Raw genomic sequence first — 21697 nt, 5'->3', positions numbered from 1 at the left:
ACTTGGTGGCAGTGAGTCCTATATGCACTATACAGAAGAGGACTTCAAAAGGTTTGTGGGGAAATCGATGATGTTTTCATTCCATATTCCTGGGACTTTTTGAAGGCCCTCGTCCAGCCCAAGGGGCCAGTGGGCACCACATACTGTGGAGTCAGCCTGCCTGGTCTCGAATTCTAGTGCACAGCTGTGCAGCCCCCTGGGCGCGACATAACCTGTCGGCACCTCTGTCCGCTCATGGGAAAAGCGACGATCATAATATTTTCTACCTTACCAAAGGTAACCCTACCTATCAGGGCTTGGGAGAGTGCTTGGCACACGGTGTATGTGCTAGAACCACTTGCTCTTCTGCAGACGAACAGCTGCCCTAGCCATCTCCTGAGAGATCCAGCTTCGCTCCATTTCTCCACCTGACAGTGGGTGCTTCGAGCCCCTTCCTGGAATCCACTGCCGGTCAAAGGCGGAGAGGCAAACTGGAGAGCGAGTGAGCACGAGTGAAGCCCATCCGCTTGTCGCGAATCATCCAGGAACTCGGAATCTTACCTTGACCTCCGTCGCCCCGACGCCACCGATCTTGACCTCCTGGTCCACCACGAGGATCCGCAGGCCGCGGAGCCACGCGGGCCCGGCGTCGGGCTTCCTCTTGTTGATGTCGATTTCCAAGGCGTCGGGCCGCTCGGGGCACGTCTTCAGGAGCGTGTAGGAGAACTCCTGCGGGAAGGCGTAGGCGGCGCCGTCGAAGGTGTGCAGCACCTGGACCTGGTTGAGGAGGCACACGGTCTCCCGCTTGGGGAAGCAGCCCTGGTAGCCGTCCTCCACGGCGCACACCTCGCCGCCGCGGCACGTCTTGTTGAAGCAGTACACGTCGCCGCCCTCCTCGCACAAGCACTGCACCGTGCAGTTGGCCGTGGCCCAGAAGAACTCGCCCATGGTGTAGTAGTGGCCGTCGAAGTCGCAGCCACACTTGTGCAGGGGCACGCACTGGCTGGTGCTGAGGACGAAGCCGTCATCGCACTGGCAGCCTTCCGTGCACGGGCTGGGGCAGCGCTGCGAGGCCGTCAGGTCGGAGCAGGTGTCCGGGCAGCTGCTGGTGCACACCGAGTAATGGCTGGCGCTCGGGCACTGCACCGTGGACACTGGCGGGCGCGGGGGAGGGAGAGAGCACGGTGACACGTGAGGGCCCGCCTGCTGTCGCGTGCAGAGGGCTCAGCGGAAAATGGCCCTTCTCCTGGGTGGGGGGGGCAACAAGCTGCCCCCCCTCAGGTGGGAGGGGTGCCGATGCGCCTAGGGAATGAGCTCCACCCATCTCTGCAAACTACGGAGCAGGCAGCGACCGCGGTGAGACTGGTTCCTCCATCGATCGGAGCCTAGCCCCGTGTTTCCCAGAGTGGGGGGGTGGGGGCGCCGGACGGTCCAGGGAAACACGAACAAACGAGACTCACCACAGTCATGCGCTGGGCCTGCCCCCGTGGGTTTCCGAGTTTGTCCCTCTAATCTCCTCTGTTCCCCCTCTGAGCTTCGAACTGCGGGCCTGGAGGTCCGCGCCCAAAACGTCATCACCGCCCACTCCCCTCCGCCCCCCAGGGTTCCTTTGGGAACAAGGGAGGGCGGGGGCTGCAAATGCATAAGCAGACCCCCACACTTTATCCTGGATTCTGGGCTGTCGGACAAACGTTTGTCATTGGGCCGGAGGGTGGGCGCTGAGTCTTTTTTTTTTTAAGGGAGTGGTAAGCCAAATAAGTGGGGGGACCCCGTTATAGGTTGACATCGCCCTTACAGTTGCCATCCTAAAAAGACTAGACTGATTTTGAGAGGGAGAGTCCTTGTTGGGAATTCTACAACTGTCAGGATATTTTAAAAACTTAAAACTGATGGGCATAATCAGTTGATCTGCTTTTACAGAGCCTGGGCCTTTCTGGGAAGGGAGGGGACTGGAGGAGGGGAGGGGAAGGGAGGGAGAGAAAGCAGCTTTGGCAAGAAATGGACATTCAAAATTTAAAAGCAGAAGTTACAAAACCTGAAATGTCTAGCAAGGAGGTGTATCGCCTACTAACCGAAGGTCCGCCGTGGAAGCCCACCAAGAGCTGCTAGGCACAAAGATGTGGCAGTCTGCTCCCATAGCAACGGACAGCCCCAGAAGCCTTAAGGACCAGTTCTGCTCGGCCCCAGGCGGTTGCTATGAGTTGGAATCAACTTGAGGGCAGTGGAATTTTGGGGGCGTGGAGGCGGGGTGTATTTTGCCAAGGAAGACTGGGAATGAATTCCCCGGGATATAAAATAAGAATATGCCTTTGCTATATGAAGCAAAGCTTGTGCCAGTTGCCCCGGGGAGGCGGGGTCTGAGCTAGCTGTCCTCAGGCCTGAGAAACCCATGGTTCTGAGTTTAAGAATAGCCAAGCCCACATAAACGTTCCAATCCATGGTTGAATGGGACATGCAGGGACTCAGAGGCCCAAGTGGCGAGCTATCGGAATACGTAAAATTTGTCCAACAGAAACAAACATCCCAGGAAAGACGGTCGGGGTGTGGAGAAAGGCTAAGGTGGGACAAAATGTGGAAAATGGAAAGGACTACCAGGAGAAAAAGTAGAGAGATTATAGATTTAAAATGTCGTTAAGCTTTGTGGATGCTGGTGGATTGTCTAAGGATTTAAAAGAAGCCAGGTTCTATCAGGCCCAGGGATGGGGATGCTCTGGGCAGAATACGGACGCTGTCAGTCACCCAGCAAGAAAAATGCATGCTTCCTTATAGTTCGACCAATAAGCTGAGAATTAGCATAAATCTGATACATGATGATTTATGCATCACACTGACTCCTACTGATAAGGGGAAAATCTGTCCTCTGGCCTTGGAACTTAAAGAAATCTTTCTATCTTCTCATCTGCATAATGTGCCTGGGAGCATTTTCTGTTCACCTAGATGGTAAAAACCAATGACCAGGAAGGGAACAAAATTTAAGGAAACTATTGGTTATATGCTCTTTTTTTAAAGTTTCCATTACTAGAAAAAGAAAGATTTAAATGAGGTAGAAGGGAAAAAATTTAAGCTAAAATTATATAAAAATTATTATATAAAAAGCATTTATCTAGAAGTGTAATTCAAAAGAAAGTGGGTTTTCACTGTCCTAACCACGGAGCATTGCCAAGGAAGGACTGCCTTCCAGGTGGACGGTATGCCTCAGAAGTCCTGGGGGCATGGTTGGTTCTAAAGACTCGACTACTAGATCCAAGGTCAGCTGTTCAAATCCACTGGACACCACAGGAGTAAGATAAAACTTGCCGCTCCTATAAAGATTTACAGCCTAGGAAACCCTAAGAGGAGTTCTTCTCTGTCCTATAGGGTCACTTTGTGTTCGAATCAACTTGATGGTGGTGGGTTTGCATGTAGATCTTTCTCCTTCCAGGATCAGGTCAGCAGAATGCTCCCAGCAAGGGAACAGATTTGAACGTTCCTAAGAGTTGGTAGGAGGAGGAGTTGGGGGCGGGGCAGAGGAAGACCCTTAAAGAATCGATGTTGCAGGCTCCCTTTGGGAGCTGAAGTATTTTCCCACAGGCTGGTGGCGATCCCCCAGGCGGGCTTCTGCAGTGGCTTAGCAGCTGCAAAGGTAGCCACCCCCAGACCCCGCTCCCCTCTCAGCTTTGCGACGGCCATCCCTTCCACCCCCTGCCACAGGGCCTGCCCCCTGCCAAGCATTCCTGTTTCCAGACCCGCTAAGGGAATCAGCTATGACCTTAGGGGAATCTGGCTATGATCTTGGGTGGGGTACAAAGTAAGGATCCTCTCTCACAGTTCCGGTTTCAACCTTAGCCTCACTCTTGGCCAATGGGTCCTAGTAAGGGCGTTTCTGAAGAGCACAGAACCCCCACCCTGCCCACCCCACCCCGCAGCAGCAAGGCCCTTTGTTGGGACGGGGCACCAGCTTACCACACCCAGTCTGGATCCGCCAGTCTCCGATGGGAATGCCGAGGGCTTGGCACACCAGCGCGTAGGCCTGGATGGCTTGGCAAAGGAGTGTGCCATTGTCCCGCACGCTGCACAGGTCATACACACAGCTGTGGATGAAGGCCGTGGGGTCCACCACGGGGCCGCACTCCCCCAGGGGGCCGTCTGTCTTGTTGAGAAAGCCGCAATAGTCGGAGCCAAAATAGAGGGCCTCGGTGGCGGCGTCACACTGGGTGCAGTTGTCCACGCAGCCAGAGTCGCACTTCCAGTCAGGGTGGTAGACCCGCCAGCTCTCTCCCAGGTCCAGCACGGACATAGCCGGCCTGCCGTCGGGCCGCAAGAAGTCATCCAGCGGGTTCTTGTTGTAGTTCCCACAGAGCCCACAAGTGGAGTTTACATAGGCGCCTGGGATGGAAATGGAGGCATAGTGCCGGCCGTCAAACGTCACCAAGAGCCCAAAATCCGTTTCCACGGCAGTAGACATGCCACTCTGGTAGATTTTCACCGCCCCCAACTCTAAGGTGACGGGCAAAGAAGTCACTAGGTCATTAACCTGCCAACAACAGTAACAGTGAAAGGCAGGTGAGCAGGCGCCAGGGTAATGGTTTCCAGCAGAGGTCAGGAGAGGGGCAAAGCAACGCAACGCTGCAGAGAGCAGTCCCCCAAATGCCCACGCCAGTGGACAGCCTCCTACCGAGGCCAAGGCTTGGGGAAGATCCCTAGAGATCAGTTGCAGGGGCCGGAACACTATGCACTAGAGCCATGGTGGACTTGGCATTTATTTCTAGGGCCACCATCGGTCAGCCTAGCCCAGCCCAGCCCAGAGAGTCCTCTGGGACCAGGTGGTTGTCAACCCTTCCCGGATGACTCCAGGGCTAGCTTCCAGTATTTTCTTGGACGCCTAGGCATCTAGGGTTTCCCTCTGTATTCCTCTAAACGCATTCCTTCCTCCCTGCTTGAGTCACACATTTTCCATGGCCCCTTTCCTTCACCCTCACCCTCTTCCCAGCTGAAATGTGGGGACGGGCTGTTCGGCACCGCTAACATTGGCAGCGGCCCTGGTTTTGTTTTCCGAGTGTTTCGCTCTGCAGCTTCCTGGACATCAGAGCGATGGCGTAACATCTTTCATTCAACCACCAAAAAATATTTGAACACCCACCGGGTATCAAACACTCTCTTCGGTATTGAGAACTAAAGGATTTTTTTAAATATCTGTCTCTGCCTCTCGAGGAGTTGTTGGTCTATGATGAGGTGTAGGTCAATTGAGGGAGTGGATCTGAATAGGTACTTATCACCTGCTGTTTTATAGATGAATTGATGGATGCTGCTGGGAGTGGGGGGAGATTAGGGAGGGGGCGCAGACCAGTAAGTGATGTTCAGCGGGGACAGTCAGGGAAGAATTTAGAGGTTAGTGCGACCTGCGACTTTAAAGAAGGAAAATGGGGCTTTCCACCACTCGGCTGTCAGTTTGTCAGGGAACTCGAGGGCAAGGGAATAAAGCACGATAATTTGAAATAGCTGTTGTGGATGTTGATAGTCAGCGGGGTGCTACTGAGCTGTAGAAGGAAGGGTGACAAGAGAGACAGCAGGAGACATGAGCAAAGTGAAAAAGACTTAGCTAGCCTTTTTCTCTGTGCCAAGCACCGACTGCTCTAGGACCTGGGGACTGGCCATGACCGGAAGAGAAGGGACAGAATTCCCTTTTGTGGAGCCTTATTCTAAGTGGAGAGAGCTGTAACAAATGAAATAGATAAGTCAAATGCATCAAGTCATATGAGCTCATGGAGTTCCTGGGAGGTTGGAGGTTCAAGTCTGCCGAGAAGCAGACTGTTTGAAAAGCCTGGCTCTTGAAAACGCTAGCGAACACAAGGCTGCTCGGACACACACAGGCTCACTGAGCTTCAATCCACCTCCCAGCAACTTAAAACACATAGTATGTAAGCGTTCTGGAGAACAATAAAGCAGGGAGTGTGGAGGAAGAGGGTCTCTAGCATGTAATGGCATGGTGAGGGGCGGCATCCCTGGGAAAGGGGCATGTCAAGGAGGCAGCCAGTCTTGCGTGTGCCTGATGAGAAGAGCGACATGGACAGCCAGGTCTCTGGGGGTGGCAGGCGTGTGCCCGGGCGTTCCAGGACATCAAGAAGGACAGCGCGAGGGGAGCAGCAGGAGCTGGGCAGGACAACAGTGGGTGGTGTCCGAGGGATCCCAGCGGCCTTGTTGACCATTGTCAAGGCGAAGGATCAACATAGTCTGGCTTCTGTTGTAGCAGAAATGCCCTGCCCGCGGTGTGGAGTGAGAATAGATCTTTTATAGCATGCTAAACACCAAGCAAACAAAACATGGATTTCTCGTCTGTGAGGAGCGTCCCCGAACGTTTTTAAGTAGACGCATGGCATAGCCGCATTTGCATTTCAGAACATCCATTCTACACAGCACGCGCGTGTATGGAAACCGGCAAGATTAGAAGCAGAGAAAGCAGACAGGTTGTGGCTGCAAGAGGTCCAGCTGGGCAAAGGAGGCGGAGAAACGAACCCAGACACCGAGGTGAGAGCTAATGAGGGAGGGACACATCTGCAGTGGAAGCTCCACAGGACCTGGAGCCTTTTGCCTTAATGATGATCCAGGCTGAGCCCCGGGTAGCCTAGTTCATGTTGATAGGTAGCTTGATAAGCCCATAACAGGAGTGAGTTTTCTTCTTTTTCACCCTTAGCACGCCAAGCGCCAGGCTGTTGTTGTGCTTCAAACTCAAAGCCACACTCACTGACATCGAGTCGTTCCAAGGGATAGCAGTGCTTAGAGGACATGGTAGAACAACCCTTCTGGGGTTTCTGGGGCTTGTAATCTTCACAGGAGTAGACAGTCTCATCTTTCTGCCGTGGAGCAGCTGGGTTCAAACTGCTGACTCTGGTTGGCAGCTCAGGGCGCAGCCCACGGCACCACCAGGGCTACGACTTGTGGTGGGGAGTTGCCTGCAAGTAGGTTCCCCCCACAGCACCGTGCACACAACAGCCTGCAGCACAGCCTGGGCCTGCACTAGCCTTACAGCCCACCCGGACTGAGTCCATGGTTTCAGACACGTGTCAGCTCATCTTGTCTTCCACGCTTTCACGGACCTGCCGCATGACCAGGTGCGATGGCCCTCTTCAGGGACATGAGGTCTGTCTCCTGAGAACACGTCTAAAGTACATCAGACAAAATCGCAACATCCTTGCTTCTAAGGGCCATTCCGGGTGTACTTCCTCCAAGATGGATTTTTGTTTGTTTGTTTTCTAATAGCAAGAGAGACTCACATTTTTCGGGTTAAGGTCGAATGGAGAGTTCAGAATGATTCCAGCTGGGCACGCTGATGAGCAACATATACAGGGGCGGTTCAGAAAGTTTGTGGGAAAGTGGAATTTTAACGAATGGCGTTTTCCCACGAGCTTTTTGAAGCCCCTTCAGCTACTTCAAACTGTCCTGGACCCAGACTGATTCTGGAATATGAGCACAAGGCTCGTACTTGCCACCACGGTTACGACTTTCTGAATTGTCTAGAAGGTGAGACACTAGATTGTCTGAGCATCTCTCCCAAGAATCACCATGGCAGGCGTCAAGTGTACGTCTCTGCTTCCAGAGATTGGTAAGACTTTGAGGGGACAAGGATGAAAAAAACTAGGCTGGGAAGATAAATTGTTCTTCAGAGAGCTGGAATAAGAACAAAAAACCAAGGGGCTAATTTATCTTCATCTCCAATGTAGAGAATTATTCAAAAAATCATGGGCAAAAAGGGACAGCCGGGAGCCCGGTGGCCCAGTAGGTCACGAGTTGGGCTGCTAACCACAGGTCAGCAGGTCAATCACACTCGTCACTTCGGCGGGGGAAATGAGGTGACTTCCGGGAAGCTTTAGTGCCTCCGCAACCCACAGGGGCAGTTCCACTCTGTCCTACAAAGTGGCCGTGAGTTGGAATCAATTCAACGGCAGTGGCTTTTTAGTTTTCAGGAAGGTCAGCTAGCTGCAGGAATACTGAACAATATTTATATATGGATCTTTGCTGAGGTATAGAAAGCAAAATTTACCCCCTGGGTGATATTTCAAATGCCAGGTGCAGCGCCCCCTTCGCTCATCCGTGCGCCAGCTAACCGGGCACTGCCTTGCGCATCTCAAAGCAGAAGCGAGAGGGTCGAGTGCATCTGGGCATTGTAACGACCCCCACCTGGTTTTCTGATCCAATCCCACTCCGACCGAACAACTTACACCTGGGCTGCCCTACGTGGGTATGTCCTGGTTGGAACCTATCTTCCCGACATACCTGCTAACAATTATCCACCACCCTTCACTCGTACCTGTTTCTAGTTGAATGGCAAATTACACAGTCACTGCCCTCACAGAACTCGGAGGACAGCCGCTCCGCGAGGACGTGGACGCCGCCACCCCGTCCTACAGCCTTCTTTCAGTCCTTAATTCGTACCATCAGTTCTTGATTAGAAATCAGCTGACTAGCTTCACCTCTGCGTCCCCTTCTTTTCTCTGCCTTCTGGTCATTTCCCTCCTCTCCCAGGTGTCCGGACAGAGAAGGGGACTCACAGGGGGACAGGGTTTACAACTGAAGCACAGGCGGGGTGGGAGTGCGAGGGAAGCCAGGGCGGATTGAGTGCAACCATGCCAGGCTTTACGACAGGCCCCGTGCCCTCACTTGTCCTGTGTAGCCCTCTCTTATGAGCCCCTTACCACTCCCCCAGTCTTACGGACAGGGAGGCCAAGTCCCGGGCTTAGATGATTTGCAGGTGGCAGGGCCTGTCTCCACGGTCAGGCTCCCCAAAGCCCTCCCAGCCCCGAGTCCAGACTACACTCAAGTACCCCACCTCTTAGAGGCCGTCACCCCCAACCCACCGATGAAGTGGTGCTTACAGACGCCCCTAAAGTGGCTGCAGCTCTGACCCCAGCGTCGGAGCTCTCCTCCACCATGTGCCGGACGACTCGGCACCCTCAACGAGCCCAGGAGCAACTGTGAAAACCGGGAAGCATCAGCTGGGAGGAAGCATGGGCCGTGAATGGATGTCGGAGGCTCAGGCTGACCCCCATTGGCATGTACAGTCCTACATGTGTGTACTGCAGAGGAGGCCGGAGCCCAGCAAATGGTGAAGGGGTGGAGAGCGGGGGTCTGTAGTGTAGAAGAACAGGTCTTAGTGGCCATGCCCAGCCTGGCAGGGAGTCTCTGAAGAAGTCAGCTGCCTCCCAGGCCTACCTGACTCCTTCCTGCTCCCCGCAGCCCCGCCCTCACTCCGCCCTGGGCCAGGCCACTCCCTTGCATTGGCCCCCACCCCCACCCCAGCAGAGAGCAGGTGTGCTCAGAGACATTTGGAAGATGCTTGGCAGGAAGGAAAGGAAGCCATTGCTAGCTTGCAGTCGGAGGCACACAATCTTTTCTTTGGGGACCATTTGCATTCACGTCCACATCTCCCTGCTGCTGCCGACAATTGAGGGATCCGTGCCCTGTACTTGGATGATGGAACAGAGCCTCGCAAAATTAGCAGGGCTGCTGGGCCTGAAAGAAATGACGGCGCCCTGTCCTGGCAGGAGAGGGCGTGTGTGTCTGCCTGTGAGTGAAAAATACTGTTAATCGAAACGGAAAATAGGACTAAAGCATGAGGCTTTCTTTTTCAGCTGCAGGTACCAGGCACATCACCTCACTATACCACAAGTAGGGGAGAGCTAGTGGAGCTCTTTCTAGCTGGAAATGTTAGCCTCAACCTACAAGGAGGCTGCCAGCTGTGCAAACAAGTTACTCCTCTGCTAAGCAAAAGGTCAGTGGTTTGAATCCTCCTCAAGGTGCCTTGGAAGAAAGATCTGGAAACCTGTTTCCCAAGGTCACAAACATTAAAACCCCAAAGGAGCCCAGTTCTCCTTGATGTACACTGGTTGCTGCCGGTTGGAATTGACTTGAGAGCTTTCTCTCCAAGGACGAGCCTAGTATGTGACCAACTCAAAAGGAAACTCACTGCCATCGAGTCAATTAAGACTCTTGGCAACCTTATAGGATGGCACAGAACTGCCCCTGTGGATTTCCGAGGCTGGAGCTCTTTGTAAGAGCAGAAGCCTCATCATTCGCCCTCCGAGTGGTGAGTGATTTTGAACTGCCGACCTGGCTGTTAGCAGCCTAACTATGCCACCAGGACTCCTAGTGAGTGGACATTTAAAAGGGCAACGCTCCAAAGGATTGCACCCCGACCTCTAACTTTGATTTGATATGCATCCCTGTCTCTAGAGAGACTAGCCAAACAAAAAGCCAAGTGGCATGTCCAGCCCAGTAATAAATAGCTCACTCTTCTAATTATGACACTGATATGCTGCCCAGACCAGGAAATAGCAGAGCCAGAGGAAGTGGTATGCGTTTCTCGGTCCTGCCTTTTGTTGGATATCCTGCATCAATTAAAACGGTATCACCTATTGAACAAGAAAGAAAGAGCCCCCGGCAAGGGCTTCCATCCTGGTCTGTAGTCTCCGTAATGACCTCCCTGCATGGGAATGATGGATGGCTCAGGGTGGCAGCAATCAGCCCCTGTGGTCTGGGCTATTATTCCTGGAATTAATACATGGTTGCAACGAAGTTTTCGTTAATATTATAAAAAAAATTGGAGCTTCCACAAATTTAGTAATTGCCAGTGGCTTTTTCTCTCTCTCTCTCTCTTTTGTTCAAGCCCTTGCTTGAAAGCCGGGTTCAACAACAAAGATCATTTGCATATGCTAACCAGGCCAGCAGAGACATGTGTTCCCTCTGGTTCCTGGCATGAGTGAGAAAATCTGTTGTTGGCCATGGGGTCACCATGATACAGGGCAGTTAACCTTGTTTTTTTAATCTCCAGGCCACGGTCACAGGTCTACTACTACTAAGCCAGGTCTATGGGAAAGTAAATTTACCTCTCTTGTCAGCTACTTCTAAACTGTGCGCATGTGTGGTGCTCATGTACTTGTGTTCATGTGTGTGCGTGCATATGTGTGCCCCCAGTGTTGATGAAGTAACCAAGAATGTAAATGGACTTTTAAGTTTTAAAGAAGATAGGCATGTCAAGGAGATTGCTTAGGTTAGCTCTTAGGAAAATAAAATTTGACCTAGAAAAATTGTATAAGATATTGCAAGGCAGGAAGAGACCCATGCCTCTTTGGAGATCTGGGGACCTGACCAGCCAAGACAGGAGGCCGGGGGCATCTTTCCCGGGCTGCACAGTCTCCAGTGTCTCCATCTCCCCGGGAACCATGCAGAGGGCCTCACCTTGACTTTCCCAAAGCTTCCTTTGGGGATGAGAACCTTGTAGCCATTCACCTCCACCGAGAGCTCCTTTACCCAGGAGACAGCCGAGCCCCCCCGGTGTTCGTTCTTGGCCTCCACGCTGAAAAAGGGCAGGCTAGAAGTCTGCAAGCACTGCCGGGCCAACAGGTAGGCACAGGACCCTTGGAAGTGGAAGAGGAAGCCGTCGAATGTGTGGTAGTGCGGCTCTCCGAACACCACGCACGTGCTCGTTTCCACGGGGCTGCAGTAGAAGAATTTGCCTCTGGGCTCACATAACTCATAGGGGCTGCAAGAGGCCTCCTGGCAGTAGATCTCATTGTTGAAGTCCAGGCAGCGGCACTTGATGGTGCAGTTCAGGTCATCCCAGAACACATCTCCTCGCCGAAGGAACTGTCCTGGGGAATAATGACATTGAGCCAACACTTACTGAGCACTTACTCTCGGTGCCAGCCATAGGGCTGGATGCTTAAGTTTCCTCGTGCCTTTTAATCCACACCAGAAGCCTGCCAGGTAGGTATGGCTACCCCCGTGTTATAAATGAGGGAGCCGGGGCTTAAGGAAAGTTGGGAAATAAACCCAAGATCACTCCGCAGCTCAATGGGGAGACCAAGATTCAAAGTCAGAGCTGTTTGAAAGCCAAATATAAACTCTTGTATTATTGCTTGTACGACTGGTGATTAAACTATCACCCCATGAAAGACAGACGGTCTTCAGTCCATGACAAAGGAGTCATTGCTTCCATCCCAAGAATGGGAGGAAGGGGATTCAGAAAGAAGACCAAGCTCACCCAGGAAATGCAGCAAAACCATCTGCTTATTCATTTGCTCAACCATTTGTTTATTCATCCAACAAACATTTGTACCAGAAAAGGTCAATAGCACGAGTCAAGAGTCAGACACACACGTGTAAATCGCAGGTTCCCCTGAAAGATTTCAGGAAGAGCTAGCCTTTGACTTGGAACCTTCGGAAATACCTTCCGCCTCTACACTGGGGCCCTTCCTTCAAGGGCTCACGACGCTGCTGCTTTAAAAACCACACACATTGTCCTCTCTCAGCCTGGGCCCCGTCCAAGTCTCTCTCTTTATTCATTTGACAGAATTCTTTGACAAATATAGGACAGTAAGAGAATGCAGAAAATAGGAAAATGGTTTTAAAGGATGTGCTAATTTTTAAAAATTGGCTATGATTTATTCCATAGCCATTCGGTCTTGAATATATTAATGTTCCTAAATAAATGACACTTTCCCTACTGCCCTGAATTTTAAAACTTGCTAGTTGATATCAACTGTCTGTTGAAACAGACGTGTGTCAAGGCTGAAGGCTGAGTTCTAGTTATTGGTTGGGATTGGACCCAAGAGAACTGAGCCAAAAGTCACAATTCTGTGATCAACTTCGCAGGTAAATGACTTCACTTCCAGGTGCCTCAGTTTCCCTTCTCTATAAAATGGGGACAGCACACTTTCCCTTCTCCCTGTCTCATGGGGAACAGAGAAGCTATCAAAAGCTAGCACATGTTGGTACTGGTGGAAGCACGTGTAGTCTGAAGAGGGGTATCACAGACCCTCAGTAAGTAGGGTTGTGTCCTGGACTAACAGTTATCTGGAAAGAGTTGGCTTAAATTTCTCAAGTGTTTGTATAGCCAAGTACCTAGTGAACCGCCCCTCGCTGCAGGTTAACGCACGCCCCAGTCCTTTCTATACCTGTCCAACAGGAGAGATTATGTGTCAACAGCCAGTGCATTGAGAATAGGGTCCCCAAATGGGATAGTCAGTTTATTCACATCCCTAATAGGCTGGATGCATCCATCCGTAAAGCAAGCTCCTCCATCCTCAGCGCTCACTGGCACGGGGCCAGGGAAGCGGCAGATAGTGTAACAACCTCCACTTGGTACAATTTCCAGTCTCCTTTTTTCAGGCTTCCAATAACTGAGAGGAAAATGTCTTTCAATAGAAGAGGTTTGGACCAAAAGGTAGACTCTCTGAGATAATTTTGTTTGTGAAATGATAATATAATAAACCAGCTTTATACAACACTTCTGCTATAACCCAGGCCAGCTCCCAATCTCATTAGATTGATATATGCCCAGTGGCACATACAAATGCACAGCCGTCTGAATAAGGATATTGAATTTTTCCTGTCTATGAAACCCAAACCCATAACTCAGGAGCAAAGAATGAAGTCAAGGGGGTGGGGGGAGGGGGACTTGGTACACAGCTGGCCCCTGGCCAATTGCACAGCTCTGCCTGTCAATGAATCCCATTATCATAACATTTCATTCTCAGGACTCAGGTGAGAGGGCCTCACCAGGCAGGCACTTAGACTGCAGAGCCACAAGCCTGTCAGCTCTGCGATGCTGGCACACAGCAGGAGAGGTGTTCCTGTAGGAGTCTAACGTATCAGCCCCCTAGTCTGGACCAGAAGGATACTGGCACATCGGTTGATATCATTCACAGACCTTAAGGGATGCTACATTGGAGGGATGTACCATCTCCGATATCCCAATATGCTTTGGAAATTGAACCTCTCCTCCTTGGTTTGATACCAGCTTAGCTCCAAGACCTGTACTTGCTGTTCTGAACACGAGGGACTGCAGAGTCTGCGCGGCAAGGGTGCCCAGGCAGGCTGTCTTCCCAAATGCCTGTGTCTGTTAAGTCTGACCACAGGGCATGGCATGGTGGCAGAAAGCCGAGGCACTTCAGACCAGGAGAATGTGGGCTTTGGGGCATAATCAACAAAGTGAAGTTGGGTCAGAGTGATGCTGGAGCTTTCCCGGGCTGCCGAGGTGTGCAAGCCAGGCTTTCTGTCAGATGCCGGAAAGAGACTTACGCTCACCCTAGAAACCCCCAGCCCACGACTTTGCCCAGAGTCTTCCTCTGTCTTTCCATAGCATCCTGCACTCACAGCAAACAGACCAAAATGATCCACCGCCATGAAGTCGATCCCGACTCATAGCGACCCTACAAGACAGCCAGTGATTTTTTTTTTATGGCAGTAGAAAGTTCTGTCTTTGTCCTGTGGAGTGACTGGTGGTTTTGAACTACTGACCTTGTGCTTAGTAACCCAATGTGTAACCATGAAACCACCAGAGGTCCTACCCTGCACTATTATCTACTATGATAGAGCTCATGCTGTGTCACCATTGTTCCTGCAACTGTCCTCCTACCATGGTAGTGCCATCAGACACTGAAGCACCTTCATCTCCAGCACCTAATAGAGTAGAAGGTACCTAGTTGGGGCTCTCAGAGTATTCACTTGGGATGGGTGCACGGATGGATGGATGGATGGATGGATGGATGGATGGATGGATGGATGGATGGGCATTTGACGATTCCCTGATTTTAGTCATTTCCACCCTCGGAAGAAGAAATAGTAATAGAAACTGTTTTCTGAATAGGTTTGGAGTCAAAAGCCATAGGCGTTTCCAGACCTCTCATGATCCTGTGAGCGTCCTGGGCGGTTTTGCACGACCAAGGATGTTTCGCTCGTTCAGAGGCGGCGCCGTGTCACTCAATGACAGCTTGCTCACTCGAGTCCTGACGCCAGCTTTGATTCGCCACAAATGCTTAGCTCTTCTGAGGCTGCTGGGAGGCTTTTAGGCCAGAAGCTACCCCAAAGAATATAGTGCTTTTCTTTCTTCCTTTGTAGTTGTGCTGATTTACCCTCCCAGGGACTTGGCAACGGTCCCGATCACCCACTCCTGTGGATCTACAAGGTGCAGATGGCAGAGTGAGAGGAAAGATGAGCAGAGAAATTTAAAGAGGAGAAATGGCAACAACAACAACCAAAATAATGTTAAACAGGAGGGCCTCCGTCTGTCCCTCCGGCTAAGAAATCACTCAGGATCCTGGTTGACTTTGGAGAGGTTCAGAACAGGGCGCCCTGCGCAGAGCCCAGGCGAAAACTTAGAACCCCACAGCGTAGCAAGTGCAGGGTTTCAGCTCCTGGTGTGATGAATCTGCATGCTAAAATTACCTTGATCTCCATTACCCAGCTGAGAGACGGTATCCGGAACAAGTCCGCCCCCGGGGCTTACAAGCCTGCCTGTCAATCTCCACCAGGCGAACTCGGCTTTGCCGGAGAGAAAAGGAAATGCCTTTACCTCTGGAGGTGCAGCCATTGGCGGGGTCAATTTCCTTCCCGTCAACTTTGAATGCCCAGCGACCTGGAACGTTGACGTTTGTGGTCTCTTGGATATTCACAATATCAGGGGTTCTGGACCCCGGGAGGCTGAAGAAATTGGTTAGGTTTCCGCCATTGAATCCAGCCTGGAGCACAAGATAAGACAAGTCTTCTGAGCCCACACACTAGCCCACATGCCCAGCTTTCAGACTCTCACACACCCTGAGGCAAGAGACTGCCTTTTCCCGGGGTGACTGGGGACGAACCAACACTGGGGGTGAGAAAACCTGCGCGGTCCATGCCAAACCTAGCCAAGGTATCCCAAATAGGCACGACTGGCTTCTCGGCCCACTTAAAGGGCAGACGAACAACGTCTCTAGTTAGGAGCTGATGACATCCCTGCATCACGCTGAGCAACATCAGCGCAGGGTGCCCGGCTGTGAAGGCGGGGAGGAGGGAGAGGGAGCACCGCCTACCTGTGCCATCACTCCGCCCAGACCCGTCAGAGGATCCCCGCCACTCGCTGTTCCAGTGGTCCAGTTGATTTCGTAATAATTGAAGAGCGTGAATGTGTAGGAGCCATCGGACACCAGGACGGCCTGGAAGGTGTTCACCTACAAGGGGCAGGGACGGGTGTTCTCCTGACTCAACTTCCCAGGAGGCCCTCTTGCCAACAGTGGCTGCCCTCAGCCTGCCCCCTCCCAGCGCCCAAGCAGCTCAGAACGGATCCTCCCAGCCCTCAGATCTGCCTTCTCTCTGGCTCTGTTCTTGCTTCCAGTGGTAGAAGCAAAACTCGCGGGGCTGTGCATCTAAGAGAAATTGCCTCGAAGAAACCTCGGGTCTGACTCAGCGCCTAGAGCCTCTGACTTTTGCGACCGCAGCGCGCTCGGGGCTTGCGATGGCGCCAGAGTGCCTATAGATGGCAGCATGAGAATAAGTATGGGAAGCGGCAAGCACCTGTCCCCGGAGCTCCGCTCCCAGAGCAAGCCTGTGCTAGGGCTGCTGTCGCTCAAGTGGGGATAAGGATTGTGTCTGCCTGGAGAACACCGCTAATCTGGATGAGATGGCTCCCCCTTTGAGACTGGGAGCTGGAAAGCTTTTTTTAAAAGCACTTCATGGCGAGAAATTGCTCCTCTAATTGAGCATAATTGCATCACTTTATAGCTGCAAAATTCTCGGCATTCAGCCGTAGTTCCACCCAATTCTGAGACACAGGCCTCGTGTGTGTGTGTGTGTGTGTGTGTGTGTGTGTGTGTGTGTGTGTGTGTGTGTCCGTGTCCTGGTCCCATCTTGTAACAAAGAGCTCTGAGGGACTTGAGCTGCTGGAAATTCCTCCATGACCCAGGAGCAGAAAGTGGGGCCTGGCCCAGCGCTTCCAGATGGTCTCAATGTGCGGGCATTATAGACCATCTGGAGATGTTAAACTGCTTCAGGACCAAAGATGGCAGTTCACTGCCTCAGAGGGCACCCTGGTCTGAAGAAGGTCTAGCTTTAGTCCTGTGTGACCGTGACTTTGCAGCTGCCCCTTGGAGCTGCCCCTGCTCATGACCTGATAACCATCCAGCGCTGTTTGCTCCCTCGTCCCTGCATCCCACTTCTGCTTTGGTTGAGCAGGCCAAAGAAGGAAAGCATCTACCCGGGCAGCTGTATCCCAAACGCCATCAGCTGTGGGCAGAACAGTGCTTGAGGAGAAAGCTCAGGACAAAAAGGGCTTTTCTGTCTTTGCACCCCGTCTCCCTCCCTGGGACTGTCTGGGATGGCGCGATTTGGGGCCTCCAAGATCCTCTGCCCCAGTTTGATTACACAGGATAAGGATTTGGGTCTTCCTCTGGGTCTGGCAGAACGTCCAGCAGGATGGTATCAGGCAGCTAGGGAAAGTGTTGGGTTTGAATGGGGAAAGGTCAATGTAACCTCTCCTTCTAGATCTGGTTGTATTTAAATTACCTGAAAATGCGTGCCAAACGGGTCTGTTTCCTCCCTATTAAAGTTGAGATGATGCTTATCGTGGGATGTTTCTGTGAGGGATACCCGATGAGCAAGCATCGCCTGCACAGCACCCAGCGCCTAGCAAAACCCAGCGCCCAGCGCCCTGCCTTCAAGTCCATGCCAACTCACAGGGACCCTGCAGGACAGAGTAGAATGGCCCCTGCGGGCTTCCCAGCCTGTAAATCTATATGGGAGCAGGGAGCCTCATATTTCTCACGTGGAGCGACTGGTGATTTCAAGCTGCTGAACTTGTGGTTACCGTTAGCAGCGTAATCCACCATGCCACCGGGGCTCCGGGGCAGCCCTCCCCCCTCCCTCGTCGCTCCGTTGGCCTTCTATGAGATGTTCCTCCCTGGGCACTGTCTCACGAGTAGATTCTTGCTCTCCATGCGGGTTCTTCATGCACAGGCATCACCTGGTGGCCAGTGGAAGGGAGGTGTTGCCATGATGCCGAGCAGCTGCCAGTGGGACACTGCCAGGTGGAGAACGGTTAGCGGGGAAAGGCCAATCGAAACCCTTCAGATCTCAACAGTCTGACCTCGCCATGTCTGGGGGTGCCAGGATGTGTGGGCCGACTAGACGGCAGCCCACCCCCACCATTCCTGAAGCACAGCGTTTCCTTTGCCTGATATCATTCGGAGGACCCTGGAAATCTGGGGTAGGTTTCCTCTGCGTGCACAAACGAGGAAACCTGGGAGAATGGGAGATGGATGAGGCAGGCCAACGAAGGACTCGAGGACAGGGGACACTTGGAGCCCTGGAGCCTCGCCTTGCCTTGTTCTCCAAGGAGCTCAGATCACTTAGCCGTTGCCTCGTCCATTCACCCTCATAGAAATGGCCTCCACAGGATAATTATCTGGCCATTTTTCCCTGCTGGTGGAAGTTGGTTTGGTCTGTTTTTTAAAGAGTGCTGGTCAGCATTCAAGGGGCATTTCTTCTCTTCCTCCCTCACAACCTGAAGCTAAAATGTATTGGTTGCTGGCATCCTGCGTCTGACACATACGGTGTGAGGCTAAATGCACATAAAACATCAGCGGACGAGGCCTTAGTCGTCCATAACATGACAGACGGAAACGTGGGGCTTCTTGAGCGGTTATTTCCAGTCAAGGGGCCCACTCTTTCAACTTGTGGCTTTCTCTTCCACAAAAGCTCTTAGCAGTCAAATGCTTCTTGTGGCTTTGGCCAGAGATGCTAAAGCGCAATGTGCTTGCTAGATTGCAGCTATGAACTGCAAGCCCAGCCCCTTGCCCATTGCCACGGAGACTGAAAGACAGATGGAAAGTGAAGGGGGGGGGGGCGGCGGCAGATTTTGTGCACCTTTGTTTACTGGGAATTATATAGGTGAAGATACGTCTATTAACTTCAAACATCTCCACCACCAAAGACCCCCCCCCCCAAGGAAGCGCAGGTTCACCTGAAAATGGTGCATGGCCGCTTTATGTAGAAAGCAAATTATCACCTCTATCATACCAGTGATAATCTTTCTTATTTGATTTTTATTTGACTGCTCATTTGGGATTTCAGAGCAGATGTTGAAACTTTATTCATGAAACGTTCTAACTGCCCACTCTAATTACCATCAAGTAGGAATCATTTTAGCCTGGCCATAATAAAAAAATAGTATCAGAACATAATATAATGAGCCAGGTCATTTGTGCCCAAACCCAGGCTCCTGTTCTCCTTTTCCTACCAGGCTTGTTTTTTGGGGGGTGGGGGAGATGTCGGGTGCGATGGAAAATGGGGATGGAAGGAGGCATGTAGGCCTGTCAAGAAGAAAGGAGCTTTGGGTTCCTGGGTACCAGGTGGCTGGCCGTGAGGCCCAGGCCAGGTCTCAGTGCCTCCAGCCCAAGAGGAATGCTCCTACTGCGTGCGAGAGGACTGTGGAGGGGTTCTTTGGAAAGGCCCATAATGATTTGGGATAGGATGACACATCTGAGATATTACCACCGACTGCCCTGGCTAGGCCTGAGGGTTCCTCTGTTCTCGGGAGAGTGGATTGCAAGTCTCAGCTGTTTAGCTCAAGGGAACTGAGGGCCCTCGGCTCTAACCATTAGCCTCCTGGAAGGGAGTGAAGATGGACAGGAATGAGATGCCAGCATACGAAGCAGAAAGAAAGGGAAATTCGAATGATTACAGGTGTGGTGCTGCTCCCGCCATAAAACGTGACTTCCTCCCAGGTCACAATGAAAACCCAAGTGGCAGAGAAGGCTGGCATGTCTTTGAAGTACTTCCTGATGTCCTTGGTGGCCCTTTTCAAGATGACGGGGTCCATGGTCTCTCTGTAATAGATCTCGCCTCGGATTCCGTTGTGCACGTCGGCCCAGAATGGAGCAATGAAGGCCCGCCCATCCGTCAGGGGAAAGGATTCCGGTGTGAACTGGCTTACCAGCACGTTGAAGGAAACAACTCCATTGTTGTTGACCTGCAAACAGAAGAGAGGCTTGGCACAGTGGGAGTGCGCAGGGGGGCAGCTCCAGAAGCACAGCCCGAGGCAGGCGGTGTGCAACCTTACAAATGAAGACAGCTTTTCCAGTGCTGAGGGGGAGCCCCGACACCAGCTCCCACCGAAAGGTTCCTTTGCTCCCAGACAAACGCATTGGTTTTCTCTCACTTTCAATTTGTCGCCGGCTTTGTTTCTTATTAATAATCAGCCTGCCTTTTATGTCCCCCAGCCTCTCTTTATTTACACTCATCAACTGCTACTGGGCTGCCCGTGGGAGTGTGTGTGTGTGTGTATGTGTGCATGCGCACCCACACTGACAATAGTGGGAGGGGGTGTTGGGATTGGGAAACTGGGCAGTCAAGAGAGAGCCAGCATTACGGAGGTAGAGTCATCAGACACAAAGGAACAATGTGACAGCAAGAGTTACACATCAGAAGCTCTCTACTCAAGCCAGGTCCCTGTTACATGACCAAAAAGGAATGTCAGAGAACGCGAAATCAAACACACCCTCCTGTCACAGGCCGGCCGGCGCCCACTCGGGCAGACACCACTGGAAAGATCGCTGCTGATGTCACCACCACAGCTGGGTTCAGAACGAGGAGAAGGTTAGACCTACAGATGCCTGATTCCATGATTGCGCTCACAGCTTGAGGACTCCCTTGTACAATCGCTACATAAACTTACTGCAAATCACAAGCCAATACATTCATACTCTGCTTACACAGAACCCGGAACCAAGCGGGTTTCTGCCTGCATCCACAGCTCCTCAAGTGTGTGTTGGAATAAGGCTGATGGGAGGGCATTTGGGAGAGTCGGTAGTAGAATCCCCATCTCTCAGGACACTGGGTTTGATCCTCAGCCAAAGTGTCTCATGTACGGCCACCACCCATCTGTCAATGGAGACTGACGTGTTGCTATGATGCGGGACAGGTTTCAGCAGGGTTTCCAAAACGAGAGGGACTAGGAGGAGAGGTCTGGTAATCCACTTCCAAAAATCAGCGTATGGATCCAACAGTCCAGCCCCATGGGGCCGTTTCAATGGCAGAAAATGACCACAAACAACAAGGCCGATCTAGCCAGATGGCTAACATGATACCAAGAACAGAAACTCTCATACCAAGAATCCTTGCAATTCCTGAGTGCAGAAAGCTGGGTGCCGTTTCCCTCTACATTCCAACTGTCCTTTATATTTACATTGCCAATAATACCGCAGACATTACCAGCGGCCCAGGTCCCAGAGTTCACTGGTATGTAACCGGGGCCAAGGGTATGTCAGCCTATTTTGGAAGGACGGCTATGGGGTTGGAAAGGAAACTGGAGATTGAGCTTCGAGAATAAAAGACGATTGTCTTCATCTAATCACTAGCAATCCAGAGTCTTGGAAAACGTACACTCCTCAAAGCACTGGAAGCCCAGGGAACACGCCATGCATGCTCACACAAGTCTGCCCCGGGCTAAGGGGAACTCTTCCGAGTCCATGTCACACGGTGTGACGGTAGGAAAAGAAGCGCTCAGTAAAACAAGGCCTAGGAGACCAAAAAAGCTGCTGGCTTGGAAGACCTGGGCTCCCCTCTCCTCTCCAAAATCAGGCTGACCCATTCCAAACCTTCCAACCACTCACTACCAACAGAGATTAGGGAGGGTCTGCAGTGAGCACAGCATGCAGGGCACCTCAGGATACCAGAGCCATGTGTTTGCGAGGGAACAACAGTAGGCGTAAGGAAAACCCGAGCAAAGGGAGCTGGCAGTGTCTCACATGTGTTTTCATTCCATTCTACTCACATCAATAACATCACTTGTACCCAAACTTTTGTGAGCATCCGGTTTTTGTTCGTTTGTCTGTTAGACACAGATTACTGGGCTCCCACCCCACCCCCCGAGGTTCTGATGCAGCGGTTCAGGATGAGGCCTATGCTGTGACATTCAGAGCAAGTTCCCAGG

General features: G+C 52.0%; 1 protein-coding gene across 1 annotated transcript in view; it reads right to left on the bottom strand.

Annotated features, from left to right (window-relative positions):
• Positions 1-21697, bottom strand: part of TECTA (tectorin alpha) — an 82554-nt gene that overhangs the window by 56248 nt on the left and 4609 nt on the right. Inside the window, exons 3-8 of the mRNA XM_075546725.1 lie at positions 19448-19735; positions 15804-15941; positions 15308-15473; positions 11191-11603; positions 3922-4492; positions 541-1133 (exon numbers count right to left, since the gene is read on the bottom strand). Of these exons, the coding sequence (XP_075402840.1) occupies positions 541-1133; positions 3922-4492; positions 11191-11603; positions 15308-15473; positions 15804-15941; positions 19448-19735 (2169 nt within the window). The remainder of the gene's footprint in view (positions 1-540; positions 1134-3921; positions 4493-11190; positions 11604-15307; positions 15474-15803; positions 15942-19447; positions 19736-21697) is intronic.

The sequence above is a fragment of the Tenrec ecaudatus genome, chromosome 4 (assembly GCF_050624435.1).
Source record: "Tenrec ecaudatus isolate mTenEca1 chromosome 4, mTenEca1.hap1, whole genome shotgun sequence".
NCBI classification, from domain to species: domain Eukaryota; kingdom Metazoa; phylum Chordata; class Mammalia; order Afrosoricida; family Tenrecidae; genus Tenrec; species Tenrec ecaudatus.
Note: the sequence above shows the minus strand (reverse complement) of the source record. Positions and strands in the feature narration are given on the sequence as shown.